Source organism: Triturus cristatus, chromosome 9 (genome assembly GCF_964204655.1).
Source record: "Triturus cristatus chromosome 9, aTriCri1.1, whole genome shotgun sequence".
In the NCBI taxonomy this organism is placed as follows: Eukaryota; Metazoa; Chordata; class Amphibia; order Caudata; family Salamandridae; genus Triturus; species Triturus cristatus.
The window spans coordinates 801,843,700-801,870,450 of NC_140592.1; the positions used below are offsets into that span (position 1 = coordinate 801,843,700).

Here is a 26,751-nt window from a genome sequence, read left to right on the forward strand (position 1 = left end):
CACCCCCGCAAGCTGGTACACAGTATTCCATATGGGGAATTACTGCGTGCAAAGCGCAATTGTAGTACTGACAGTGGTTATGAGAGCGAGAAAAATATGATGATACAACGCTTCAAAGAGAGGGGTTACAATTCCAACACTATCAATGAAGCATGTAACAAAGTGGATAAAGTTGCACGCAATGATTTGCTGCATCCTAGGCCACGGACATCAGAAACAGAGAGTCTTCGCTTCATTACCACATACTCAGGACGAGCGCAGGAGGTACGCCGTGTTCTTGATAAACACTGGCATGTCCTTTTAACGGACAACAATCTCAAAAAACATCTGACCAGCCATCCACAAATTACATTTAAGAGAAGCAATTCTCTTAGAGATGAGCTGAGTCCTAATGTAATATCGAGTTTAACATCTTCGAAGATTATTGGTAGACCAGGATTCCGTTGTTGCAAAAATTGCAAGGCTTGCAAAAACAGCGTGGATTGTATGGAGGTACAATTTTCCAGCATGAATAGCAAGTTCATTATCAAAAAAGCTTTAACTTGCAACACAATGTATTGTGTTTACGCATTAACCTGTCCATGCAACAAGGCATATATTGGCAGCACTATTCATCGTGCCAAAAAGAGAGTGTTAGAACACATAAGGGCTTTACGCCACAACAACAAACAATATCCTGTTGCCCGACATTTTTTTGAACAACATGCACAGAATGAAGCGTTGTTAAAAATGGTGGTGATTGATGCTGTGACTGACACTGTACGTGGGGGCAATAAATTGCTCCATCTGAGACAATTGGAATCTAGATACATCGTAGATTTCGATACAATGTTCCCTAGAGGATTGAATTCCAGTGAAGAACTCTCGGTACACTTACACAAATAGAATATGGAGTTGCGATCATGTATTTACTGTGTTTTTTCCTTTTGTAATGTACTAAAACTTTTATTTTTCGTTTTCAGAGAATGATATTGAATTATGCTGTGGTACTGCAGAACTTCGATGTATATCTCAAGCATCAATTTACTCTTTCAGTATGCCCACTGGGGCGAGATTGTGTGCATATCCTTTACGAAATTATATAATTTAGTGATTGTTTATCATTTCATTAGAAATCATTCATGAAAGCACGCCCACTAGGGCTGAATACACGTCTTTATGTTATATTTATAACATGACAATGCGTTTTCAATCACGATGTAATTCGGCAGTGGATATGTTCATTTACTTTGTATATACAAAATTTGGGTACTAACTTTTTAAGCATGAAGTGTAATTTTCGAAATGCTACTGGGTAACTGATACCCTTTGTTTGATCTTCTGCACTAGGCTAAGATGGCCGCCAAGTTTACCAATTTGCCACTCTACACATTCTCTGGTGCTAAGAGTCTGTTTATTTTGTTTATTTTTGTGCACAGGAACTGTATTTAACTTTATACAAAAAAACGTCATTGTAACGTGAACAAGGCGAAAGCTGAAACGCGTTGTTTGTGCAGTCCATTAAACTAATTTGATAACTGCAAATATCCCTGGTGTCCGTGTATACTTCCTGGAGGAGAAGTGTATGGTGCTGCATAATTGGGGTTGCCGATTACCCCCACACGGACCGCCCAGCAGACAGCCTTCGTCTTTATCGGGACGGGTGTTTTTTGATATATATATATATATATATATATATATATACATATATATACACATATAATGACTTGGACGAGTCATGAAAGTGGAGGATTTTTTCATTTGATTTCAAGCTACTTTACTTCCTGGTTCAAGGTTACCTATGATATGGTTTCTATATGCTTGTTTATTGCTATTTTTTATGTACCGTGGGACTCCCACTCCGACGACGGGGAATGATTCAGGCATGTGAATCTATGAAAGATACCCCAATACTGGAGAAGTTCAGTATTTCAATCTTGTCTGTGTTCAGCTTCAGGCAGTTGTTCCTCATCCAGTTGGCGACCTCAGTCATGCATCTGTGGAAGTTGGCTCCGATGGTGGTAGGGTAGCAGTGAGTGAGAGAATCAGTTGGGGGTCATCTGCGTAGCATATTATGTTGAGTCCGTGCGATCTGATGATCTGGGCAAGTGGCGTCATGTAGACTTTGCAGGGAGTGGGCCTTAAGGTTGAACTCCACAGACAATTTTCTTGGGTTTGGAGGTGTAGGTTGTTAAACAGATTCTCTGATTTCTTCCAATGAGGAAGGAAGTGATCCATCTGAGTGCTTCTATTGGATGCCGATGTGGTGGAATCTTTTGATCAGCGTATGGTGTGATACAGTGTAGCAGACCGCCGAGAGGTCAAGGAGGATTAGAGCTGCTGTTTCTCCTCGGTTGAGGAAGGTTCGGATATCAATGGTGGCTGCAATCAGGTCTGTTTCTGTGTTGCGATTGCTGCGGAAGCTGGATTGGATAAGTCGAGTAGCTGGTTCTGCTTGAGGTGCGTTGTGATTTGCCGGTTGATGGCTTTCACTAGTACCTTGACCGGGAATGGGAGCAGGGAAATGTTTGAATTTGTTAGGGTTGGCAGAGGGTTTCTTGAGGAGTGGTTGGACTTCTGCGTGTTTCCAGGCATCTGGAAAAGTTACAGTGGTGATCGAGGGGCTAAGTAGGGTGCTCAGCTACTGACCGATCTTTTGGTTTCCGAGATTGAAAATGTGGTGCGGGAAAGAAAACATGGGGGATCCAGAGTGGATGGACTTCATGATGAAGGTGGTGTCCTGGGTGGAGAGGTGCCTCCAAGTAGTCAGTGTGTGGCTTGTGTCAGTTGTGTGTGTAGAGGGGTGGGGGCAGTCTGTAGAGAAGGTCCATGGGTGAAGGCTGGGGAATCAAAGTTTCTGTAAATGTTTGCTATCTTGTCATGGATGAAGTCGAGGAGTTTGTTGCACAGCTCCTATGAGGGTGTGCTGGTGTTTTCGCTGACGGCTGGGTAGGAGAACTCCTTAATGATGTTGAATACCCCCTTGCTGTTCTTCGTGCCGGTTTCAATGTGTGTGGCTAGGACAGTCTTCTTTGTGGTCCTGATCAGGCGGTGGTAGAGGGAGGTTTTGAACGCTGCTCTGTCGGAGGTGTTCTTGCTGGCGCGCCATCTCCCCTCGAGCGGTTTGCTTTCCCACTTCACTGTTCTGAGTTTGTGTGTGTACCTGCTGGTCTTTTCGGTGGATCTTCTCCGATTGTTGCTGTTGATGGGGGCGATTCTGTCGGTGCAGGTAGTCCAGTCGTTGAAGTTAATAATTCCCAGTTCCAGATTGGTGGCGGCGGCTGGAATAGAGGTGTTGAGGGGGTTCATCAAGCTGGTCATGGAGATTTTTCCCCTGTTCTGGTGGGGGCACTGCTGTCTTGGGGGCTGGAGATGGTGAATAGAGTGATTGGTCCATGTGAGTTCCGTGGCATGGCTGTAGATGGCATGGTTGCTGGAGGTGAAAATAGGGTCCAATGTGTGTCCTGTGGTGTCCATAGGGTCGTGGATGATCTGGGTCAGTCCAAGGCTTTTCATGCTGTCGAGGAGGTGGGCGGTATTGTGGTCACTGAGGTAATCGATGGGAAAGTTGAGGTAGTCGAGGAAGATTGAAGCCTTGGAATACAGGGCTAAGGGTGCAATGGCGTTGCAAAAGCTAGCGCGAGTGCCAGTGGGTGTATGCAATGGTGCCTCTGATGGTTCTCTTGCCGTCCGTATGGAGTTTGAAATTGAGGTGTTCCATGTGGGTGGTGTCATTGTCGGTGGTGATGGTGCACTGTAGGACTCCTCTGTGTAGGATGGCTTTTCCTGCCCATCCCTCCTAGTTTGTTGGTGCGGTTGCGGTGAGTGCCCCTGACATCACACAGCATTCCCCGACATGTACAAAATCAGAGAGTAGGTTGAGCCATGTCTCAGTAAGGGAGACGATGTCGGGTGTGGGGGTGGTGATAAGGTCCCATAATTTGGTGGAGTGTTTGCCCACTGAGCGCGTGTTGAGGAGTAGGCCGTGGAGTCAGTGGCTTGCATCTTGTATGGTGCGACGAGGGGTTGGAGTGCTGCGCTAGGGTGGTCTGGACGTAGAAGTGATGGTGCAGGAGAAGGTGCATCTGGCGCAGGAGAACGGTTCTAGCGCAGAGTGCGGAGCGGCACTGCAGCAGAGTTAGCTGGGGCGCCCAGTGTTCAGGGAGTGGAGGAACACAGTGCTGTAGATTTGTGAGGGATGGGGACCAGTGGTCTTGGTGCTGGTTGCAGTCCAGGCGCAGACAAGCTTGCCTTTGGCACACCTGCTGCACGCGTCCTCGGCACGCTTGTGCTGCGGCCTCCATTAAGTAGGTCCTGAGAGAAGGGAGGGGCACTGGGAGGGGGTCGGCAGGCAAGGCAGGAGGCAGCAGCGAGTGTAATTTAGCAAGTGGCGGAAACGGGCAGGAGGAAGAAAATCGGGGAAAACAAAAGAAAGAGGGAAGCAAAAGAAGCAACAAGAGAAGAGGAAGTGGCAAGAGAACAAAAAAGAGGAGAATGGAAAGTGGCAAGAGAAGAAGTGGAAAAATAACAGAAGAGAATCAGAGAAGTGGCTAGAGAAAAATAAGTGGCAAGGGAGCAAAGAGAATCAGAGAAGTGGCGTGGCAAGAGAGCAAGAAAGATGGCTAAATAGGCAAGCACACAGGACGAGGCTGGCACAAGGGAGAGCTGGTCTGGGACCTGCCCGGGGATAAGGACAAAACCAACAAAAGGACATCAGACAGACTGCCCTTCTAGGGGTCAGTGTCCCGGGATCTCTTCAGGTCAAACTTTCTTTCCTAGAGCCCATATTAGATAGATTTTGTAGAAGGGTGCGTGGCTGTGAGAATTACGTCCCCCACTTCAGCCGGCAAGAAGAGAGCAATCAATTGTCACCACTCAATTTAAACGCATGGAGGTGTAAGTTGCAGATATTCTGTTAGAGGTTTCTGCCTTGCCACTGAGAAAAAAGATCCTCCCAAACTAGCAGCCTCACCGGGGGACAGGCGTTCAGGCTCAGGCGGTCAAGGTACACAGCCTTCTGGCCCAATCTGAGGTTACTAAGAGCTCTGGGGCACAGTTGTCCTGACCTTCAGAATTCAGGGTAGGAAAGGTGATCCATTGCAGCTTGAATACAGTTGCTAATGAATGTTCTTATGCATGATTTTCAACACTGTGCATTTGACGGTGATGAAAACATCGAGCCTAGGCTCTCCCCACTGGTCGAAGATGCCCTGCACAACCGTGGGATGTTAGCCCCACTCCAGATCAGACTGACATCACCTCAGTTTGTCAACTTCGCCATTTAGGGTTTCTGTTCAATGGTTGGTGACCAGGAAGATGTTCTGGTGCTCCAGCCATCTCCAGAAACACAACGCCTCTCGGAAGAGAGGCAGGATGCTCTCCCATGACAGTGTTGTGCCCGGAGAATCTACACCAGCTTCCCCTGATGGACAGCAGCAAGAAAGCCTGATGAATGGCTTGCAGTTCCAGTGCTGATGTTAAGGCGGCGCTCCACGGGAGACCAGAGGCCTTTAATCTCCACCTCTCCCAAATGATCTTTCCACGACAGTGGTAACATGCGATTAGCAAGGTCAGTTTTGGGTGGGGGAGGGAGAGTGGCCTGCAGCAGGACAGCTTGTGATCGGCTAGTCACCACTGCAGATTATAGGCCATCTCCCTCAACAATCTGGACAGTGTTGGGAAGGCAGCCTAGATGCATGGTCCACTGGGACTTAAGGTTCTACTGCTGGGCTCGCATATGCTAGCTGGCGCAGTTGCCAAAGAGAATGCACGAGGCTTTGAGATTAAGATGCCTTAGAGCCCCCCACACCTAGAATAAGCCTGAACATGTGGATCGTACCCTGAATGTCCAAGACTCATTGTGGCAGAAGAAATCCTTGAACTCCACGTGTCTAGGATCATCCTAATAAATGGAAACCTATGTGATGAAATTAGGGGGAACTTTGTCTTGTTTCCTCTAAACCTCAAAGGTCAGGAGTTCAGCCGCTGTCCAGAGGTGGTCCATGACTGACTGCGGCAAGTCCTCCTTCCGCATTCAGTTGCTGAGGTATGAGATTACAGATACTCCTGACCTCCAGAGATGGGCAGTGATCGCCTCCATCACTTTTGTGAAAACCCGCGGATTGCCAGTAATGCTGAAGAGGAGCACGGCAACTGAAAATACTTCTGGCCTTCTTGAATCGCAAGTAATACCTGTGGGACTCCAGGAAGGGTATATGAAAATATGCATCCTTCAAGTCCAAGGACAGCATCCAGTATTTTGGATCCAAAGCATAAAGAATATGAGCCAACATGAGCAATTCGAAATTGTCCTTCTGCAGGAAGGCATTCAGGGGTCTTCGGTCTAAGACAGATGTGAAGAAATGCAGTTTAGTTTATGGTGTGGTTATGCAACCTCACTGTGTAATAAAATCACAAAACTGTCATGGTCCAGTCAAATTAGTTTGTAAAACCCTTACTCATCTCTGGGTAAGTGTGACTGAGCAGTCAGGCTTTAACAAAGGAACAAGTGCAAAGCATTTAGAAGTATCAAAACAAGTGAATAAGAAAAAAAACCAAAAAAAAACACATGACATAAGAAATCCAACACCAATTACTAAAATGGGTCTTATTTCCACAAATGTTTAGACACCAAAACGAACATAATCCACTGGAGGGTTCGAGAGATATACGTTATTAAGCAAATTGTAAGTCACTGCTTTTCACTTAAAATGCAAATTTGCATTGGAAACTACTGCGGATAGCGATTACTTTGAAGACTTTTGTAAAGTTGTGTTCAGGTACTCTGGCATGCTTTGGCCGACCAACTCTGGCAGGAAGCAAGTCACAGGGGCCAGTAAGGCTTATCAGGACAGTTTCCTTTTAGTAAAAGTAGCCCCCAGCCCAGTTCCAGGCTCTATGGGCAAACCGCCATAGGCATCAATAGAGGCGTCTGCGTGCAAGAGATACAAGATACTGATCTGGTCGACAAGCGTCTTCCACAAACACAGTGGGGGACTACGGCCACAGAGGTCGATGTCCCTCAAAGTCCTGGTGAAATCCAGCCAAACAGTTGCCACTGGTATACTGTTCTCTGGTTACAGTGGAACCAGGGGTTCCCTTTAACTGAGGCTGAAGTCCATCTTGGGCGACTAAACTTCACTCCAATGACTCTCCCAGGGCCAGCATACTTGAGTGCAATTGCTGAGCATCAGGACTCAGTCTCCTAAGCTGTGCGGCAGTGGTGACCAAGTGAATATGCCTACCAACTAGCCATGGTGGCCTTTTAAGCTTTTGTGACCCTTGACCTGTAATAGGAAATCAGCAAACTGTCTCTTGGAGTTCACCCCCTTCTGTCTGGGACTCGGGGACAAATTTCCTAGACCAGGGCACCACTGACACATTCCTCTTTGCTAGTTCAAGGATCAGCAGGTGCACTCCAATCAACCGTGCAGACTCTTTTTTGCTGGTTCCAGGGAACGCAGGGCATTCCTTCTGTCCTTTCTACAGTGCAGACGTGATTCAAGGTCTGGGTGCCTATTTTTATGCTCAAACATTGCACTCAGGATGTGGGGACTACTAGTGAATGGGCTATCAGGTCCCCTTCTGCCTGATGAAGACATCCTGAAAAGGAGGTCATCTAGCTATTCCAGAACGCAATGTTCTTCCCACTTTCAAAATGGCAGAACCCTTCTCTCGGTGTGTGGAGCTTGGTAGCTCACCCTGGAGGTGTGGTTACTTGAGGGCCACAAGCCAACAAGAAGACTGATTTGGCAATTGTTCCAGCTCCCTGTCCCCAGCACTAACCGGTCTACCAGGGCAAAAGAGCAGCCCCTCTTGTGTCCACCATTTGCCCTTCAAAGGAAGCTTCCTTTTTGAAGCTCACCTTTTGAGCTCACACTCTGTGTGGCTTCCTGACACAGAGTGGTAACACCTCTTTCAACAGCAGGCCCATACTGTGTTGATTCCTGGGAGTTTTTCACACCTCTTCTAAGGAGGGCCGAAAGCCGTCTTGTGGCTAGCATCTTCTAATGGCCACTGGAAAAATCCGGCAACAGAATGGCAACTTTCTAAAATTGTCTTTTACTCAAAAGTTACAATGAATTAGACTTGGGCATCAAGTTGGGTTTAATGTAACAATTCATTTGATACCTTGAAGTATCAACTTTAGCGGTCCCATTCAGATGTTAGCACAGCTGAGCTGTCCGCTTTTCACCCTGTACTCGCAAATGGGGCTACTAGCCTTTCCACAGTAAAAACGACAATTTGGATTTTTACTGTTGGGGCATATAAAAACACACATGTCCTACATTTAAATATACAGAATATACAGCACCCTAACTTAGGACTCAACAGGCCTACCTTAGGGGTTTCTTATACATATTAAAAAGGGAGGTCTGGACTTTGCCATTAGATTAAATGGCAACATTGAGTTAGCAGTTTAGACTACTCTACCAGTATGCAGTAGCAAGCTGGGAGACATTTTATTTTATTACACTTGGGGTGGCACAATAAGTGCTGCAGTGCATAAGGGGCACTAACTTGCAGGCCCTGGATACTTCTGATACCATATACTAGGGACTTATACCAATTGGGTATAAGCCAATTAAACATTCACTTTTAACGGTCAGCGAACTGGCGCTGCGATTTGATTAGCAGGCCTCCGTGCACTCTGTCAAAAAAACATCAGCATCAATGTGACATTCTGCTGCCTCATTGGCTGGAGAGGCTGTTTCTGCCTGTATGCCTACCCCCTGGAATAGCCAGTACATTTTCAGAACTGGTGGTGAAACAGTCTTGCTGTGGGTCAATAGCCCAAAGGAATGAGCTGTAGCTCGGTTGTCTTTATAGCGCTTAAAAGAAGAGTCTGGAACAGGGGGAGACCTACCAAAAGGCATAAATTAGAAATGCCTGAATATTGCGGGAAAATTCCAGTTAACATCGTCAAGAACGGTTTTAGATAACACAGCACTGGCATCGACTGCCACTTCCAAAACACTGCATGGTATTCAAGCCTGTGTGGATGACCTATTTGGCCATATCCTGCCTGTCATGGATCGCCTGAGCCAGAGAGGTCCCAAGTTCCTCCCGGACTGGCAGCAAGATCTACCTGACTAGTTCCAAAAGAAACTGGTATAGAGCCTTATAGACGCACAGTATTTACTACCCACAGTGCCAAGCTGGCAGAAGAAAACAGGTTTGCCAAAGGCACCAATACTTTTGGGTTCTCCATCTGGAGCCATTGTTCGGCATGAATTAGTGCTCACCTGACTGGTCGAGGCCTGTACAATGAGACTCTCCAGAGTAGGGTGCTTGTAGAGAAAATCCAGGTAATCAGGCGCCGACTAGATGCATGTACTTTGGACTATTGAAAATGGTAGAAATCTAGGCACCAACTTTTAGCGGTTTACAAAATGCCAAATCACAGTGGGCCACAATTTGACCTACTTCATGAATACGAATGAGGTAGGTCACAAATTGCAACCCACTATGATTCGCTGCCATCAAAGGAATGATGCCCTTCCCAGGTCACCAGACCACCTGGTTTTTAAATAGAGTAATCCTTTTTCTTTTCTTAAATGCAGTCCGTATTCCTTGAAGGAAAACAGGAGGAGTTTACAAAAACAAAAAAAGAGAAATGCATGAAAAACTAATTTGTAAGAGTAGGCAGTGGTTCCGTGGACTATTGCCTACTCCTAAAAAACTTTTTGGACCCTTGGGGACAACAAGTTGTCCTTTGACTTTGGTTTATTTTAGCACTAGGCTTCTGAGCCAAGTGTTGGCGGAACGAGTTGAACCAGTTTAGCAATGTTTGATGTCAACTAATATTACAAGAACACATAGTTAAGATTAGACTTTTAGTATCTGTTGTTCTAACAATCCTATTCCAATGTTATATTATATTTCGTATTTATTGATTGATAAAAGTGTAATATGCATCCCTGTGTGAGTCGTCCAGGCACAAAGCAACCGGATAAAACTCCAGAAAAAACGAGAAGGAACGCTGCAGTGAAAAGACATTTAAGTCAAAGATTTTATGAGTGAAAAACTCAGAAAAGACATTCTTGCAAACATTGGTGATATGATGAAGGGCAAGCAATATGAAGTAGCTGAAGTAGGTTTAACATTTATGGTTATAAATATCTATTTTAATAGCTATAAGTGTATCATTTGATTGTTATTCTTTGGATTTATTGGCAATAAAGAGTCTGAAGAGCACAAGATACGATGTTATGGCAAAGATTCTTATTACCTAAAGTTTATATTTCTGATCAGGTATTCAATACATTACTCACTAGAATCCACTCCCCCGCTCCAGATCACCTTCCCCAGAGTAGCATCCTTCTAACCTTTCCTCGCTTTTAGTCACGTTGGTTACAAGAACACAGAATTGTGGTGCTGAAATATAGGCCTTCGGAAGTTCTGTTCCTACGAACTCAGATTCTGACAAAGAAACACAATGTTAAAACACCCAGTCCTTCCAAAGAGAAGTGTTGAGAGGGTGTAAGTCTAAAATAAGACAAAGGCATCCATCATTTTTTGGCACCAGAAAGTAGTGGGAATAACAGCCACAGCCCACTTCTGGCACAGGAATCCTCTATATACCTCCTTTGTTCAAAAGGGATCGTTCTTTCTAGCTTAAGATGGACAGATGGTCCTCCCTCAGTTGTTCTGGGGATGGTTGAAGATGCAGCAGAGCAGTCTTGAAGGGTAGGCGGTACCCCTTCTGGACAATTTGCAGGACCCACTTGTCTGATGTTATGGCCTGCCAACCCAGTGAAGATCGTTGGATCCTGCCTTCAACTAGACCGCTGTGCTCCAATAAGGGCAATCTAAAGGGTTTTGGGAAGTGAGGTCAAAGGGCGGACAGTGAACCGACTGGAACGCTGTCTCAGTTTGTGGGTGGTCGGTGGGTGCCACGGCCTCGGTCATTACATGGCAGACCACCTTACTGAGGCTGATGTGACTGTCTGTAAAGGGTATTCCTGCCAAAGCTGCAAAAAGAATGAAAGGATTGACATGGTGGAGCAGACCGCCCAAGGGCGCACTGTGCCCCTGCTTTCTTTGAAGCAAGCTTCAGACCCGAATCTGCTTTGTCCCTAAAGAGGCAACTCCCATCAAAGAAATTGTCCATAATGGATGACTGGACATCGTCTGATAAGCCTGTCGACCGTAACCAGGTGTGGAATAGCCATACTGGTGCCACTGGCTCGTCGGATGCAATTCGTGGCATCCACGCCGCAACGGATTGTAAACTTTGCATCCTCACAGCCATCCTGTTTGGCCTGGGTCATTAAAGGGCAAAGGTCCTACTGGACAACCAAAAGGACTTGCTCAACAGAATCCCAGAGAGCATGGTAATTGCAGTCCAGCAGGCAACTGGCATCGACTGACCGGAGGGGGAAGAAACTACACTCTTCCCAAAGGTCTCCACTCTTGTTGACTCCCTATTCGTGGGGGTAGTTGGGAAAGTATTAGGATTTGCCAGACAGGTGGACGTTTGCACCTCTAAGCTCTCAGGAGAGGGGTCCTGAGAAAAAAAGTGGGGGTTTCGGGGGCAGGTCGGTGGTGCCTCCTAATTTGGCAATTTACTGGGGAACCAGAGAAAGATTTGGCCATTGTGCTTAAGAGGGTGTCAGTGAGCGTTTCATTGAAGGACAGCTGGGCTCGGCACTTGTTTGCATCAGCTGGAGGACACTGGTCAGTAAACTAGCTTGACCTCCGACGTGGGGAACTAGAACCGAGAACTTCTGCCACCCTCTGCATGACCACTACAATGGAGGCACATTCTCCAGTGGCAGAACTTGGGTGTGAAAGAAGGGCAGTATCAGGATAGGAGTCAGTATCACTATCCTAGAGATCATCATACTAGTTTTGTTAAGGTTGGCCAATTTCATTGCCACATCCTAGTTATTACAGGAATCTATCTCTATCTCAAACAAGGAATGTAGTATATGGGATATGCCATGCGTAGGTGGGACGCTAGGAACCTCAGATGAAGATGGTTGTGGTTCAATACGTACAGAGCGCAGTCTTGGTCGAGACTGGAGTGGCACAGACTTGGAGAGCACAGTGGGTTGGGGCTCGTGTTTCAGTGTCAATGGAATCAGCACTGGTGTTCCGAGAACTGCCATGATTGAGAGAGGGTGGTGAGGTCAGCAATTGAACCGGTGGAGAAGCAATGGTGTCAGAGGGTCTTACTGGCACAGAGGGCGACCCTGATGGTGGTATTTCAGATGGGGAACCTTTTGGCTCCGAGGGGCCTGCTGGCGCACCAGAGTGAGTAGGAAGGGTTCTAAAGCGTTGGAGCATTGTCTCACAAAACTCTTGGATGTGCCTCGGTGGTGCAGACTGCTTCAGAAACTCTGGATGTGCCGAAACAAGTTGAAGAACGGGCTCAGAAGTTGACTGACTTAAAGAAGAGATCGAGAGGCATGCTGAATCCCTTCTGCCTTTTCAGTTGTACTAGAGGGAGGGAAAGGGCAGAGTCTTGCTTGGATTTTTATGTTTTGTCTTGATTGATCAAAAGATTTGAAGCGTGGCAATGATCAACCTCAGGATTGACTTCTCTGACTTCTGGGCTGGGAATGGGGCGAACATTGACCCCTGGACTTGTACCAGTATTGGCGTGGAGACTTCCAATACTTGGTGACGTAAACTTTTACCTCACGGTCTTGTATGGACTTCGGGTTCATCAACACGGTGTCACTGCAGGCCTCAGAGTCGTGACTTGAACCCAGACACCAAAAGCAACAAGCATTAGCATAGCCAATAGGTCTCGCCTTTGGGACCTTATAAGTATTTAATTCTGCAGCACAATATCCCTGGTGATGCAACAACTGTTGCATGGCTAAACACTTCTAATGTCCCAAAAGCGAGACCTATTGGCTATGCCAATGCTGGTCTCACTTATATCAAACAATTACCACTTACTTCATATCACAGATTCAGGTTTTTCCCCAGTCCTGACATTTTGGTGTTAATCCTAATAATTATGATTGACCCGAGTCAAAGGTCAAATTCCCAGAAAATGTAAAAAAGGAACCCACGACTGAAAAATAGTCCCTGGTGATATGAGGTGTATGAAGTTTAACGCTTCAGCATGGGACTCGCTTTCAAATTGTAGGATCCAGTTTATACTGATGGAGCCAACATTTACTCACAGAAAGAGAAATGACAATGTTTGAATGTTGATTTTAAATACAGATTCTCAGATCTGTTTAGTGCTACTCTTTCTCCAGACGATGCCATGAGACTTGGAATGTCTTCTGATAATCCAAGGCACTCTGGGTGTTGTAGTCTTGTTTTGAACTAGATAGACTAAAATATCTGAAAACATGGATTTGTTGTGAAAAGACCAGCATCAACGTGGTCTATATAGCATATGCTATGTCACTTTTGCGGAGTTTGTTTTTATTTCCTGTATGTTTGTTACGCACAGCATGCCATAGTGGGAAATGCTACTCCTTGGAAACAGAGCTAGATGTTCGAAATACGAAGTTGTATTAATGGGACAGTTTGAGAAACAAAAACATGTGCCACTTGAGGCGCCATGTGCTTCACAACGCCCTCGTTTGATTTCAGCTTTTATCACATAATCATTACCGCCATCATCCCCCTGAATCCAGACTAGCTTTCTTTCCTGGCAGGAACGGTTTCATTGATATTGTCAGCCTCCACTTACTGTTTATTAATTGATAAAATGAGTGAGTCATTGCCGACAGTGATGAAAGCAGGAGTCTGCACTTGATTGAAATAAATCTGGCATAAGTCAAAACTAAAGTGGTTTCTATATTAAAATAATTCTACCACAGCATTTTCAGCACTTGTGTCCCTTTTTCCCACGATTGCTTCCGTCTGACGAGTTGTTTTTGATGTGCACCTTTAAATTCATATTGTCTGAAAACAGTGGTAGTAAGTCAACCAGCAAGTGAAGATACCAGCTTACATGGTGTACAAATCAGAGTATTAAGCAAGAATGACGGATGGTGCCAGTGCTGACGCGAGGGGCAAAGTCCCATTCTGAAGGGAAAGCGTCCTAAAGGTCTACGGCTGGCAATGCTCTGGGTAAGTAACATGTGCAGGAAGACTGACACATGTACGGTGTGATAAGCAAAGCAGCGGCCGCCTTTTATAGCGAGCCGAAGTTTGACCAGAAGAGCAAGATTAGTTAGTTTAAATCTACAATGAAGATCACACCCTTGAGTAGCAAAAGCCTGGGGTAAACAAACACTTGAGCTTCAAACAAGCAGCCATTAATGCACTACATGTTCTAACCTGTAGAGAGCCAATCCACTGAGTTAATAAAATAATAAGATTTTCTATTTGATTATTGGGCCAAACAAGAATGCTAAATTAGTAATGACCATTCATACTGCTATATGTGTCTAAGTGCTACATAAATTCAATTACAAATCCTTGTACATCTATGCTACAAATAGCCAATTGTCTTGTTTGACCAGCTATATTACTTATTAAAAATATGTTTTAATTTAATTGATTTTGGCAGACCTTTGTACTCATTCGTGAAACACCAGTTGCAAATGCGTATTAACGAAACACGGCACGATGAAATGCAATGTATAGCTAACTTCCTGTGTCCTTCTGCATGAAATCCTGCCGCATGAAGCCCGAAAAAATCTTCAATAGGTCTTGTCAGTAGTACAGCATGTTATCACTTAGCGGTCTAGTTCTTTATAACTCTGCGAGCAGCCTGCGCTGTAATTCCATGAGTGAGTAAGCCCCAATGTGTCACTGTCTCTGATTCGATTGCAAGGTAAACTATGATCACAACAGCAGATCTGATTGGTTCCCTGGACTGAATGCTAGTATTCCGAATATTTTGACGCTTCTGAGGGTTGCCGCTGCTTCCGGATCAGGATCTGAAAGTTGTGTCTGACAGCAGGGAGCCGAAAACATGCTGGAGCAGGGACTGGAGATGGCAGCTATGATCCCGGCCTTGAGGGAGTTGGGTAGGTGAGTATCTGACAGCGAGTGTGTGAGAGAGGAGCAGCTGTATTGAAGGGCGGCAGCAGGAAAACGAGTAGCAACAGGGGACCCAACCTTTTTTGCAAGAAGAACAAGCAACAAAAATACGCGAAAGCGATCCCGATCGCGGCTAAAGTGGAGTGGCACTGCGCTTGGAAGAGGTGTCACACTCCATTACGCTAGCATGTTTTATAACATGACTAAACGTTTGTCTACAAGGGCGCTCCGAAGGCTTTGAACTGCAGCCTGGAAGTTTTCAACATAAATTAGAGCTCAGAGAGGACCTGAACTTCCAAATTACCAACCACGAATCTAAGCCAATGTAAGCAGAAACTGGAGCGCGCGGCAGCTGTGCTACCAGTGGAAGAACACAAAGTGAGGCTCGGAACGCACATTAAATACATGATCTGATGGAGAGCAGAAAGAAATAGTATTTGGTTTGCTCTTGGGACTTTAATTTCAGGTTTGGGAAACTAATGCCGGTGCCCATCATACGCTCCTAAAAGCACCACAAGGTGAGGAAATCTGAATGAAATGCTCACTTGGTCGTAGGGTAAAGAAGCGGAAAGCCAGCCACGGAGGTCCAGCAACTGTTCAGTGAGCATTCTGCGTGGTGCACGCGCCGGAAGGGACTGGGGTTCTGACCCTTACCTAGAGTTACTTTAATGAGCGCATGCTATGAGGAGTCTAATGGTGAGGAAGAATCTTCAGGGGGTTGGCTCTGGTTCTGCAGGTGCCATAACTCAAGTTTAGTGATTGTACAAAGATTAATTATTCACTGTCCCTGTCACTGGTAATAAGTTTTGGGGATGCAGAAGTCTATTCACCAAGTTCCTTGCATTTTGCACGCTAGTGCCTGTATTCTATTGGGGGAGGCTGCCCAGGGTGTAGACAGTTTCTTTTCTAAGGTTTTCTCTGAAGGTTTACTCTGGTGAAGTTTTATGAGCATGTGCTGCGTCGGTACGGGTGGATTAAAGCAGTAACTCAATATGCGTTTTGTTGCTGGAAGTTAAACATAGGAAACTTTAGAGCCCTGCTTAACATCAGTTGTGCTCATCCCCGGACTATTTTAAGCAGGTCAAATGGCTGCAGAATTCTTAGAAGCAGACTTTGCACAGCCCCAATAAACAAGCCAAGTACATAACCATGCCCTGGCGCTGAATGTGTAGTACAAGTACTTCCTTACCTTGTCATTACACCCGGAGAGGTAACCTAGAACACTGCGAGAAGCGCAGTGGCCTTGCATAAGCGCATCCCTTCCCGGAGGTCATCCATTTCCCAGGATGCAGTGCGCGAAGAAAGAGCGTGCACTTTGTTTTGGCTGTAGGAACAGCCTGCCGATCCGATGTCCTTACTAGGCCGTCACTGAATAACTGAAAGGGGGTCCCCCTCACCCCCGGGCAGGCCGTGCTCTGCCAGAGCACCTCTGGGAGGTGGGAGCAGATAACTTGGCATAAAGAGTGGTCCTCTTTCACCCCCACGAAGACCGCTCGTAAATGTGACGTTTGTGTAGGGTGACCAGACGTCCCCATTTTCCCAGGACGGTCCCCGTTTTTGGAGAAGTGTCCCCGTGTCCCGACACTTTTCTCCAAGTGACTCAAATGTCCCTGTTTTCAAACAGTGTCCAGGTTAAACACAGAAATGTCCCTGTTTTTCATTGTTCCGGTTGAGCATGCACGCGCAGCTATTGAAACTAGCAAGGATAAAGCTAGTAAATCTGGCGTTTGCTAGCCTGCGATGTTTTATTGATTTTTGGCAAATATATGCTATAGTCCTTAGTGTAAATGTAATAAAAAGTACTAATGCTGCTGTGTAAAGGAGAGGGGTGCCAATAAAAGACCGCGGATTTGTTGTCTGTAATGCTTCATCTCGGTCTGTGGAGGGAGCTGTCATTGTAGTCCTTTTTCTATGTCTATGACAGCTGTCAAATAGTCCTACTTTTCTGTCGATGGTTACTGCAAACCGTAGTCCTACTTCTATGTCTATGACCTGTCCCCGTTTTTTGTTTTGAGAATCTGGTCACCCTACGTTTGTGCATCCTGTGAAGGGCGAGGGTTCGTACTCGCATCACTGATGCTAACTCAGTTTGTGTTTTCGCTTAATTGGCAGCACGTGCACTGTCGGAACTGGTTAGCATAAAACACAAGCATTGAAAGCGTGCGTCATCGTGATCGCTCTGAAAGCGAAAGTGATCGCGATGACGCACGAGTTTTCAAAGTGCTGCTGAAGGCTAGCAGTTCGCGTGCACAGTCGCGTGAACACAAGCGCTAGGCCAGCCAGCAGCACTTTGAAAACTCACGAGCCAGCGCATGCAGCGAGACCAAAAAAGGATGAGGATCTGTCACAGACATTTGTTTATAACAGTTCTTACAAGGGCTAAACCATGTCCTCTTGGAAGGTTATATCTTCCTTACACACAGTGGAAATTTGAGGTAAACTCTTCTCAAAGAGGCAAATGGGAGCTCCGGATCCGTCACTGGAAACAAGGTAAGAAAGGAACAGATATCAGCATGCGGGAGGGGCAATTATATTGGCCCTGCATGTCATTTCCAGAGGGGTATGGTGTTAGTGCAGAGCTGAACGGTGCACATACAGGTGCACAAAGGTATTGTGCAAATGTTTCTGGATCTTGTCTGATCCTATACTATAAAATCTCTAGGCTTGAAACATTAAATCCAGTTTCTTGTACAGTTATTGGATCGTCATCATCTTGGAATTCTAATGTAATTATCACTGCATTCAAAATGACTATCTCAGACTGACTTTTCTGCGTGAACAATGACGGCTGGTGATTATTATGCCTACTGACAGGAACGAGGAAGCTGAACACATTCTAATACAGGCATTTCCTAAGTTTTTACCCAGGTTCCGCTTGGTATCAGGTAAGAGCTGAAAGGAGCTGAAAGGTACAAAGTACTGACACCTGACATTAACATTTCGGAACTCAAACCGATTTAACAAATTATAAAGCATTGATTCTAGACAAAATGTAACAGCCCATGGTACTTGTAACTTTTCTTTACTAGTCAAATTACAAATAACTTCAGTAAAATAAATAAAGTGAAAATTAAGTTTTGTAAATCTTACCAAAACTGAATGCATTCCCATATAAATGCGACTTGTACAAACCAACGTACACCACACGATAACAAGAAATAATCCAAGCATAAATGGGAACTGTAAGGAGAACAAAAAAAATGTTAAATACACTCAAGAATACCTTGCAAACCTGACAAATAGAAACCGATCCCTCAACTGAGCAAAACTGAATCTGCAGGTAGATTGCTCGTGTAGCTTTCCAATCTATACAACCAAAATACATAATTTTGTACCAACCTTTCACCGAGAATCAAGAGGTTTTCACATTAGCTTTACTTGTAATGCTTTAAGAGATTTCTGACATAAAACTGAATTTTCATGAAAAGGGTCAGCTATTTATTAAAAAAGTATTTGTTTAAACTTATCAAATGCATATATCATTTAGCATTCATTGTCCACCAATGACTAGCCTGCTCCCATTTTGTTGATTATTTCTTGGTTTTCTCATAATCTAAAATGATTCTTGCAAAAAGCATCGATTGCCACACCCATGGTCACTGGGCAATGCCTACTTGTAGGGTTTTACATTTTATGCTGGTCATGAATGAATCATGGCTTCGGGACGTGCACATACATTTGCATTTAGGTGGACACTAAGCATATTTCTTCAAGTATTTTACTTTGGATCACAAAGCAATGTTAAGGGTAGGGTTTGTATTTATTTGCCCAGTTAACCATACGATCTGCTAACTCTATGTTAAATAACAAAAACTGTTAAAGTTGCTCAGTTTGGCATATTTTAGGCCTTGGTGAGAACAGCTTTTTTACTTTCAACAGATTTACGAAAAAGACAGTCCTCATAATTACATCATTAAAGTAAACTCTTCACTCATTAAGCACTATTTCTATCAAAAAACAGCACTGTTCCATGGAAATATGTTTTCAGGTTTACAAAATCATTCCCCCAGCCCACCTCAGCGACCTTCAAAACATCGAATTAAGGAGGAACAGATTCTAAATGTATCATGTCCCAACAATTTATCTAAAATATGTAGCTTTTTACTCACTGTTATTACATAAAATCCCCAAATGATGTGTATTCGTAACTTCAAAATAGCAGTTCACATGGGATATCTAGCCTTACTCCTAGAAAGTAGTGAAGTAACACACTTGTCATGGTCTGTATTTACTTGCAGCTTTCAAAATCCCACCTGTGTGAGGGATAGGTAGGCACAGGCACAGCTTGGATTTGTTACTGTCAAGACAGAGCATTCTCTTTCTAACTGAAGGAAAGACACCTATATTGGTGTGCAATCTTCAAACTTCAACACAAAGCACGGTCTGGTTTTATGCCCTTGTTTTAGTTTTCTCCTGCCTCCAGACTCCCACCTCCACCCCACCATCCTGCTCACAACTTGAGCAAAACACCTTGTCTGGATCAGCCTCAGTGAAATGAACAAAAGAGAAGAACAGCCCAGAACTGGTCTAAGAACTGAGCAAAAGGAATATACAACTCTGTCTGCCACTTTAGTATGAAGTTAGGCTAAGTCTCCCAGCCAGAATGTCAAGAATACTTTACTAGGAATCTAGGGACAACACACAAGAGGTGACTGAGAATTTCTCTGCGCTCCAGGGTTCAGGTTCCACTGCCAACTTCCCTGGTCAAGTTCAGAACCAGAAACCTGGGGACTTCGTCTAAGATTACCGGGAGGGCAGACTGTCACTATACCCTGTTTGAAGGAGAGAACATACCAGGTGCGCTGGATGGGATACTAGAGTTGTCGTTGCACTAGAAAGATGCTACTCAAAAGTTAGTGCCTCTAAAAGGAGCAGAGGCGGGACCAGTCGAAGATGTACACCGGCGCATCATAGGAGGACATGCACGGTTCTGCGAAAGCGACACTTAGGGTTCTGAAAGTCACTCCCAAAGTGGAAGTGAAAACGTTTACCCCTGTGGACACAGGGTATGGAGAAATACAGGATGTCCCAGAAATTCTGTTGTAGAACCAAAGCATCATGAAGACACAACCGGAGTAGAACTACATTGACCAAGAGGCTTGCATTCACCACCAAGCACTTACCATGACCACAAGGGGTGGGCATCTAGCTTGTTTGAGGGCTGTGGAGTGTGCCTGGGCCTGGGGAAGAATCCAAGCCACAAAATTCATTGAGTATAGCCTCTTCAAGAGCTGCAAGCTCTGCCTTTCTGGCACTGGAGGTGATGATCGCACATCACAGAGCAGGATCGGAGCAGTCACTGCTGTTCACGTTCAGGTAACTGTGTAGGGTACACTTTGTCAAATTGTGAGGCCCCACCAATGACCACTGGACAGGGCTGCACTAGCAAAGACCTAAGTGAGACAATAAATAAGGTACAGAGCAAATTGCGACATCCAGGGTAGCAGGTTGCCATGGGGTTGGTTCTATAGTGCAAAAGGGTTAGGAGGTTGACAGATGTAAGCAGTATTGGGAGGCAGAGGAGCGCCTCCTGCTTTCTCTCGCAATAAACATCTTTCCTATTAAATACCACCTCATATCTCTACAAATATGGTGACAAGGATCTTACCTTTGTTCCTAGCATTCACTGAAGTACCTGCTGTGCATCCATGGTGCGAGAGCAAGCGAGTGGAACGCTGCTATTTGCAGGAGGGAGAGTGGAGGATTTCTTCTGTGTCCAGCACCCCTTGAGAAGCCCGTGGCGAATGCAGGTTATATTTTTGGCCGTGGAGTGGGGATCGTAGGCCACTTAGTCTGCGCGTTCCACGAGCCACCAATAGCACGAGACCACAACTTCTTAGCCCATGTTGCGCATCCACCACATGCCTCTTAGTGAGCTCATGCCGCAGGATATGCAACTGAAAGTTTACGTGATGAACGTCCACATGCTACGCAGGTGAGGCTACGTGATGGATGTAAGGGCCATTTTGGATAGGGCCCTTGAGCTTGTTAAAACGGCTGCCTGGTACAATAAGTTCCTCTGTGGACACAACCGTTTGTTAAGCCGTTTCCTGGTACAATACGTTCTTCAGTGGACACGACCGCAACAGATTCTGTTGTGCACAGCAGCGGATGCAGCTGTGATACCTCTTCGGCATATCTATTGGTGATGCGCACACCCTTGTTGTAATGCTCCAATCTAATTTACAAGGTAGTTGTGTATTTACGGTGATCCACCATTTGTTACGAGACATTTAAACTTATTGTGGCAATTTGACAGTGCGGTGCAGTTTCTCTATTCCATTAATTTTACTCGGGGATACTGGACACGTACATGGGGGGGTGGAGGGGGGACATAATTAAAGTGTCATTTTACTTCTTCCTTTAGAAGATTGTGAGACACAGCAACACATGTGTGCCCAAACATTTTCTCTTACTCCACTGTTGCCTTTTCGCCTCGGGCTGGAGAGCCCCAAATGAAATTGTCAGACTGGAAAGATTATTTCCTAAACTAGGTCTCCGCCATAGAAGAATAAAGTGGGGAGGGGTTTACCCATAAGAGGAAAAAAAATCATTGCATATTTTGGGTCCTGAAGACTTCCAGGTATATAGTCAGATGGAAAAGGAGACTAGAACGGGTGCTAAAACATTTGCCTTTAAGGATGCATTAGAGTATTTAGACAGCTACTACCAACCTGCTGTCTGCACAGCCATTGACAGATACAATTTTCCCGAGTGAAACAGAGTAAGACAGAAACAGTGGAAAATGACTTAACTGCACTTAAAAAGTTGGCGATTACATGCAAGTTTGGTCCCTTGCAGGATGAACTAATTCGAAACCAAATCATTATGCATTCTAATAATTCTAGTATTGAAGAGAAATTGTGGGTGTGTGGTGATGCTTCGTTAAGTGAAATTATTACCATCAACAAGGAGGCAGAGCTGTCCAAAGGTGTGCTAAAGTAGTGTTAAACAAGCAATTGCAATACAATAGGTTTGAGCTATTGACATTGCAAATAACAATGCCTTTTATTTTTGTTTTCGTTTTAAAAACAAATAAAAGGCATGGACATTTACAATGCCAATAGCTTAAACTTGCGTAACTGCGAGTCCTATTGCATTGCAAATGCTTGTCTAGACTTGGCTAAAGAGGGGAACAGGGACAGTAGTTCACCTTGGAGGAGGGTCTCTAGCTGACATTTCTGTGGATGGAGTCTTGCAACATTCCATGCTCTTGCCCTACCTTTCAAAGTTCAGGTTGGCCCTCAGAAGCCCTCATTCTACATGTACGCAGAAGGTACTACAATTCTTCTGTTTGAAGGGGGAGGTGGGGGGGGGAGCATCAATTGCAGTTTTCCACAAGCACATAAGAGGGTGGGGTGGATCAGTGAGCTAATGAAAAGGCATTTGCTAAAACTGCTTTGTGAAAAACTGAGCTCATGGTTGCGGGCATGTACAAGATCTTCAGAACTCTCCCCTCTAACTTCCACTGTTGGAGGTTGCCAGGATTGTGCCTCGTTTGCTGGAGGTTGTGGGGTGACAGTCCAACCTTGGGAGTGTCAGACTGCGAATATCAGAGCACTCCTGAAGGCATCACCAAGTCATTTTGTTTCAAGAGTTTGTTGTGTGCGTGTGGGGTATCAACTTCCGATATTTGTTGCAAATTTGTGAATATCCTGATTGCACAAATCCTAAAGCAAGGATAGGGTCTCCCCTTTTGGCACTACCTGTGGTTCCTGAGGGGGTTTCTTATTCTAATACTTGATTAAAACCTCATTTATCATAAATTATGAGAATTTCACGTTTTGTTTTCATCACTGAATGACTCAACTCAGTTCTCCAATGTTATTCTACATATTTATTATCTTGTATTCATTGTAAATACATCCAGAGGTTAAAAATCCCCAATGCGTTTCGGACCCATGAAGGTCCTTCATTAGGAGGTTTCCAAACGATGAAGATCAACTCGCAAGGTTCTCAGTGCTCAAACACAGATCCTTGTGAGGTCAACCTAGTCGTTTGGAAACCTCCTGATGAAGGAACTTCATGGGTCCGAAACGCATTGGGGATTTTCAACCTTTGGATGTATTTACAACGAATACAAGATAATAAAGATGTAGAAAAACATTGGAGAACTCAGTTGACTCATTCAATGATAAAAAGAAAACGTGCAACTCTCATACTTGATGATAATTTTGAATCAAGTATTAGAACAAGAAACCCCTCTGGGACAACGGGTGGTGCCAAAAGGGGAGATACTATCCTAGCTTTAGGATTAGCGCTATCAGGATATCCAACCTTGGTGATGTCAAAGCCTCTGCCTTGGGACAGCTAAATATTTGGTTGAGCAGTTTCAGGCCATGAAAATAACATTGTCGGGTTAGCAGTCAGAGCCCTCCCATTAGCGGTGTGTCTACTATCTTAAAGTAGCAACATTGGCTTCCTGTCCGGGACAGGGCTTCCTTTAAGGTTCCCAAAGCTTTATTTTGGGACATCGCCTGGGTTCCTGAAGGACAGGCACAATCAGCAATCTTACTTTCAGACTATTCCACTCTTCTGTTTGTCTACTCTAGAGGAATCCTCGTTTCAGGACTCAGAAGTGTGGTTGAAGGCTTTCTCTTACTTGGCTCCCTTACACTCTGTTACACCTTACTTATCCCTGGAGTTAAGAGAGTTCCACATCTCCTAACTTTAGTAAATAACTTGAAACATGTTCACCAATCTATGGACCCTCTGAAGGTGATTGCTGAACTTGAATCTAAACTTAGGGCAAACTGCTGCATGACACAGAATATAAGAAGGTTTTAATAAGGGATGGCGAGATCAGTTTACAATTATAATCAGCATTTTTTTATACTACCACCTTATAGATGAAACATAAGGCTTTTACCTTTAAAGGAACTACATGCAGAGATGGCACTGTCCATAGAAAAGAAATCTAAACTCCCAAACCAATATAACCAATTGAATAGCACCAGGAGTGTACTTGGGCCCTGAAACAGGTTAGCTGTTCTACGTTTTTTCAGAAAATGTTAAAAGGCAAAATACATTTAATTTATTTGGCTTTTTTGAAAGCTTCCAACCACCCTGCAGTGGCATCAGAGAGGTTTCTGTAGGGCACATGTAAGAGTGTGTGTAGCAATTTACAATACAGTACATTTGCAAGTAACCAGTGACGGAGAACTGGTCAATTACCAAACAGGGATGGAGAGCACCTGGCGATACCAGGTCAAATATGTCCCCAAAATGATGACTTCCAGAGTAAGAACCAGAGTCCCACAATCCTGAGTGAGGAAGGCGAAGCTGCTTTTATGTGTCTGAGCAGGGAGGGCTCAGGTACAGCTGGAAACTACCAGTAAGGAGAAGATCATTTTATCTAAAGGGCAAGGAAAAGAGGTGGGTCTTTCAGGAACTTCTCAATTTGGAGTAGTCCTTTTCCTGTGTCGAATGCAAAGGTACGGTTTTCCCTAGGGAGGAGCCCTGGACCTTAAGCAATCGACCACCATCTCGGTTATCTGAATGGTCAGGGCAACATTAGCCCTGCTTGGTGGACCTGAAGCTCCTAGTCAAGAGTGGGGGAACAAGCAGTTCTGTGAGCGGCATGGAGAGCCTTGTATACATCACAAAAGGCTTTAAAGCGTCACTTTTTGTTTAACTGTGAGCCAGCATAAGAATTTCAGGGCTGGTGTGATGCTACTGTATCATTTCAGACCAAACAAAATGTGAGCCGCATGGTTTTACAGTCTCTCTAGTTGTGACAAAGATAAACAGTGGAGACCAGGGTATCATCCACACTTCACATAGCCACAGCTAAAATTAATGCGATTTTCCAAGCGTAATGGAGTAGCAGCAGTACAACTTTTAGCAGGCAAAGATGGTTGAATGCCAATTTGAAGAACGACTTGATCTGGGGGAAATGTTGATCCTCTGTTCGAGTTCCCTCCCCACCTGCAGGCGTCATTCCCAGAGACTGGGGGAGGAGGGGGGTCAGAGGGAGCAGAGCCCAATTCCTCCAGCCAAAGTAAGAGCTCCAAAGTTTCCCAGGCCATGCACGGGTAACTCACCCAGCCCCCCCCCCCATTGCATTGTGGAACGTGTAGTTCGGTTTTCCATTATAAAATGAGATCTAGAAATCCCAGAATGAAAAGCAGAAACCTGGACTAGTTGAGCTATTCACGCTCAGACATGGGAAACTTGAAAGGTCTATCGGAGCAGAAGAACGAGTGGCTGGACTGTCGGAGACCGGAAGCTGGATTTAAGAAAGATAACAATAAAATCGTACTCTAACCAATAATTGAAATCAAATACATTTTCCAAGGAGATGCGCGTTTGCTTTGATGTCATTTTTTTAAAATCTAACTTGGTAGGTTGTTCTTTTTGGGGGAGAAGGGGCTGGTTCTCCTTTGGTAAAGATTGGGAGGAGGGGTGTCTCGCTATGAATGGTCACTGAGCAGAGTTGAAGCATGTTGGGGAATCGGTTTAGAAATTGTTATGGTTTGTGTGGGCTTTCTGTGCCTTTAGAGTGGAGTTTCTCTGACTGTCTCTCGCTGTGAATGGGGGGGGGGGGGGTGGGTGTGGGTGTGTGGGTGTGTGTGGTGTGTGTGTGTGTGTGTGTTCTCTCTGAAAGTGGGAAGTCTCTTGCTAGGGGTCTCTCGCTTGGGGTGGTTTAGTGAGAAGTTGTCTGTCTATTCTGGGTTAAAATGTTTGGGGAGTTCTGTTAGGAGAGGTGCGTGTTGCATACAGGGTTAGCATTCCGGGTTGGCTGTGTGTCTCGCGTTCTGTCTTGGGGGGTCTCTTACCCTGCATGTCCAAGACTGGCTTCTTCCAGATGGGGGAGAATTTCTGGCAGTGTCCGCACCAGAACACGTAGAACTGGGCGAACGAGGCGCTGCTGGAGTTGAGCAGGTGATAGCAGGTCGAGTCGGAGTCCAAGATGACCAGCGGGTCTTCCCGAGAGTACATGCCGTCCCCGCCGGGGGCCCACAGAAGCCACAGCACACTCATCTCGGCCATCATTCTACCGGGACCCAACGCTTGCAGGGCCGGCCGGAGAGAAAACATGGAGCACGCGGAGCGTGGGCGGGGTAAGGGAGGACGGGCGTCTGGAGGGACCTGCCACGAGGAGAGGGGGAGAGCGAGCCTGAGTGACAGGCCGCATGACAGGCTCGGAGGCAGGAACGCTGGTGGTTGCAGGCCGATGAAGAGTACACGGGGACTAGTTAAAACAAGCACACGCATCTCAGGCATCATTATACCGGGACCAGCGCTCCAGGGCCGGCCGGAGAGAAGACATGGAGCAAGCAGAGCATGGGCGAGGCAAGGGAGGACGGGCCTCTGGAGGGACCTGCCGTGAGGAGAGAGCGCGAGCCTGAGTGACAGGCCGCATGACAGGCTCGGAGGCAGGAGCGCTGGTGGTTGCGGGCCGATGACGAGTACACGGGAACTGGTTAAAACAAGCTCCGATTTCTTGTCTTTATGGGGTCATGAGAAACACATGGCCCCATAAAGATAAGAAAGTTCTTCGCGACAGACGCAAAGCAGGCAAGCCAGTCTGGGTGGGCCGGCACAAAAAACCAAAGGGAGGCAACCCAAACATCTCATTTCCGATTGGCAGGCCGGTGATGCCGGCCAATGGAAATGAGGGGCGGGGCTTTAGCCCTCTTTTAAAAGTCCTCCCTCACAAAATCTCTCGCGGAGGCAGAGCAGTGCTTTGTGCTGCAATGCACGCGAGACCTAAAAATGGGAAGACAGTAGAATCTGTGTGTAAAGTTTCAAGTACGTCTGCTGGGGAGAAGATGAACTGGAAACAACCTGGGAAGTTTTATCACT

At 45.5% G+C, this 26,751-nt stretch overlaps 2 protein-coding genes across 2 annotated transcripts in view; both read right to left on the bottom strand.

Moving 5' to 3' along the window:
- The window catches only part of WDR89 (WD repeat domain 89), a 220,944-nt gene extending 202,870 nt beyond the window's left edge, over positions 1–18,074 (bottom strand). The window contains exon 1 of the mRNA XM_085626202.1: positions 18,034–18,074. The gene's annotated coding sequence lies outside the window, so the exon portion shown is untranslated. The remainder of the gene's footprint in view (positions 1–18,033) is intronic.
- Positions 1–26,751, bottom strand: part of SGPP1 (sphingosine-1-phosphate phosphatase 1) — a 106,521-nt gene that overhangs the window by 26,421 nt on the left and 53,349 nt on the right. Inside the window, exon 2 of the mRNA XM_085626204.1 lies at positions 18,034–18,123. Coding sequence (XP_085482330.1) covers positions 18,034–18,123 — 90 coding nt within the window. The remainder of the gene's footprint in view (positions 1–18,033; positions 18,124–26,751) is intronic.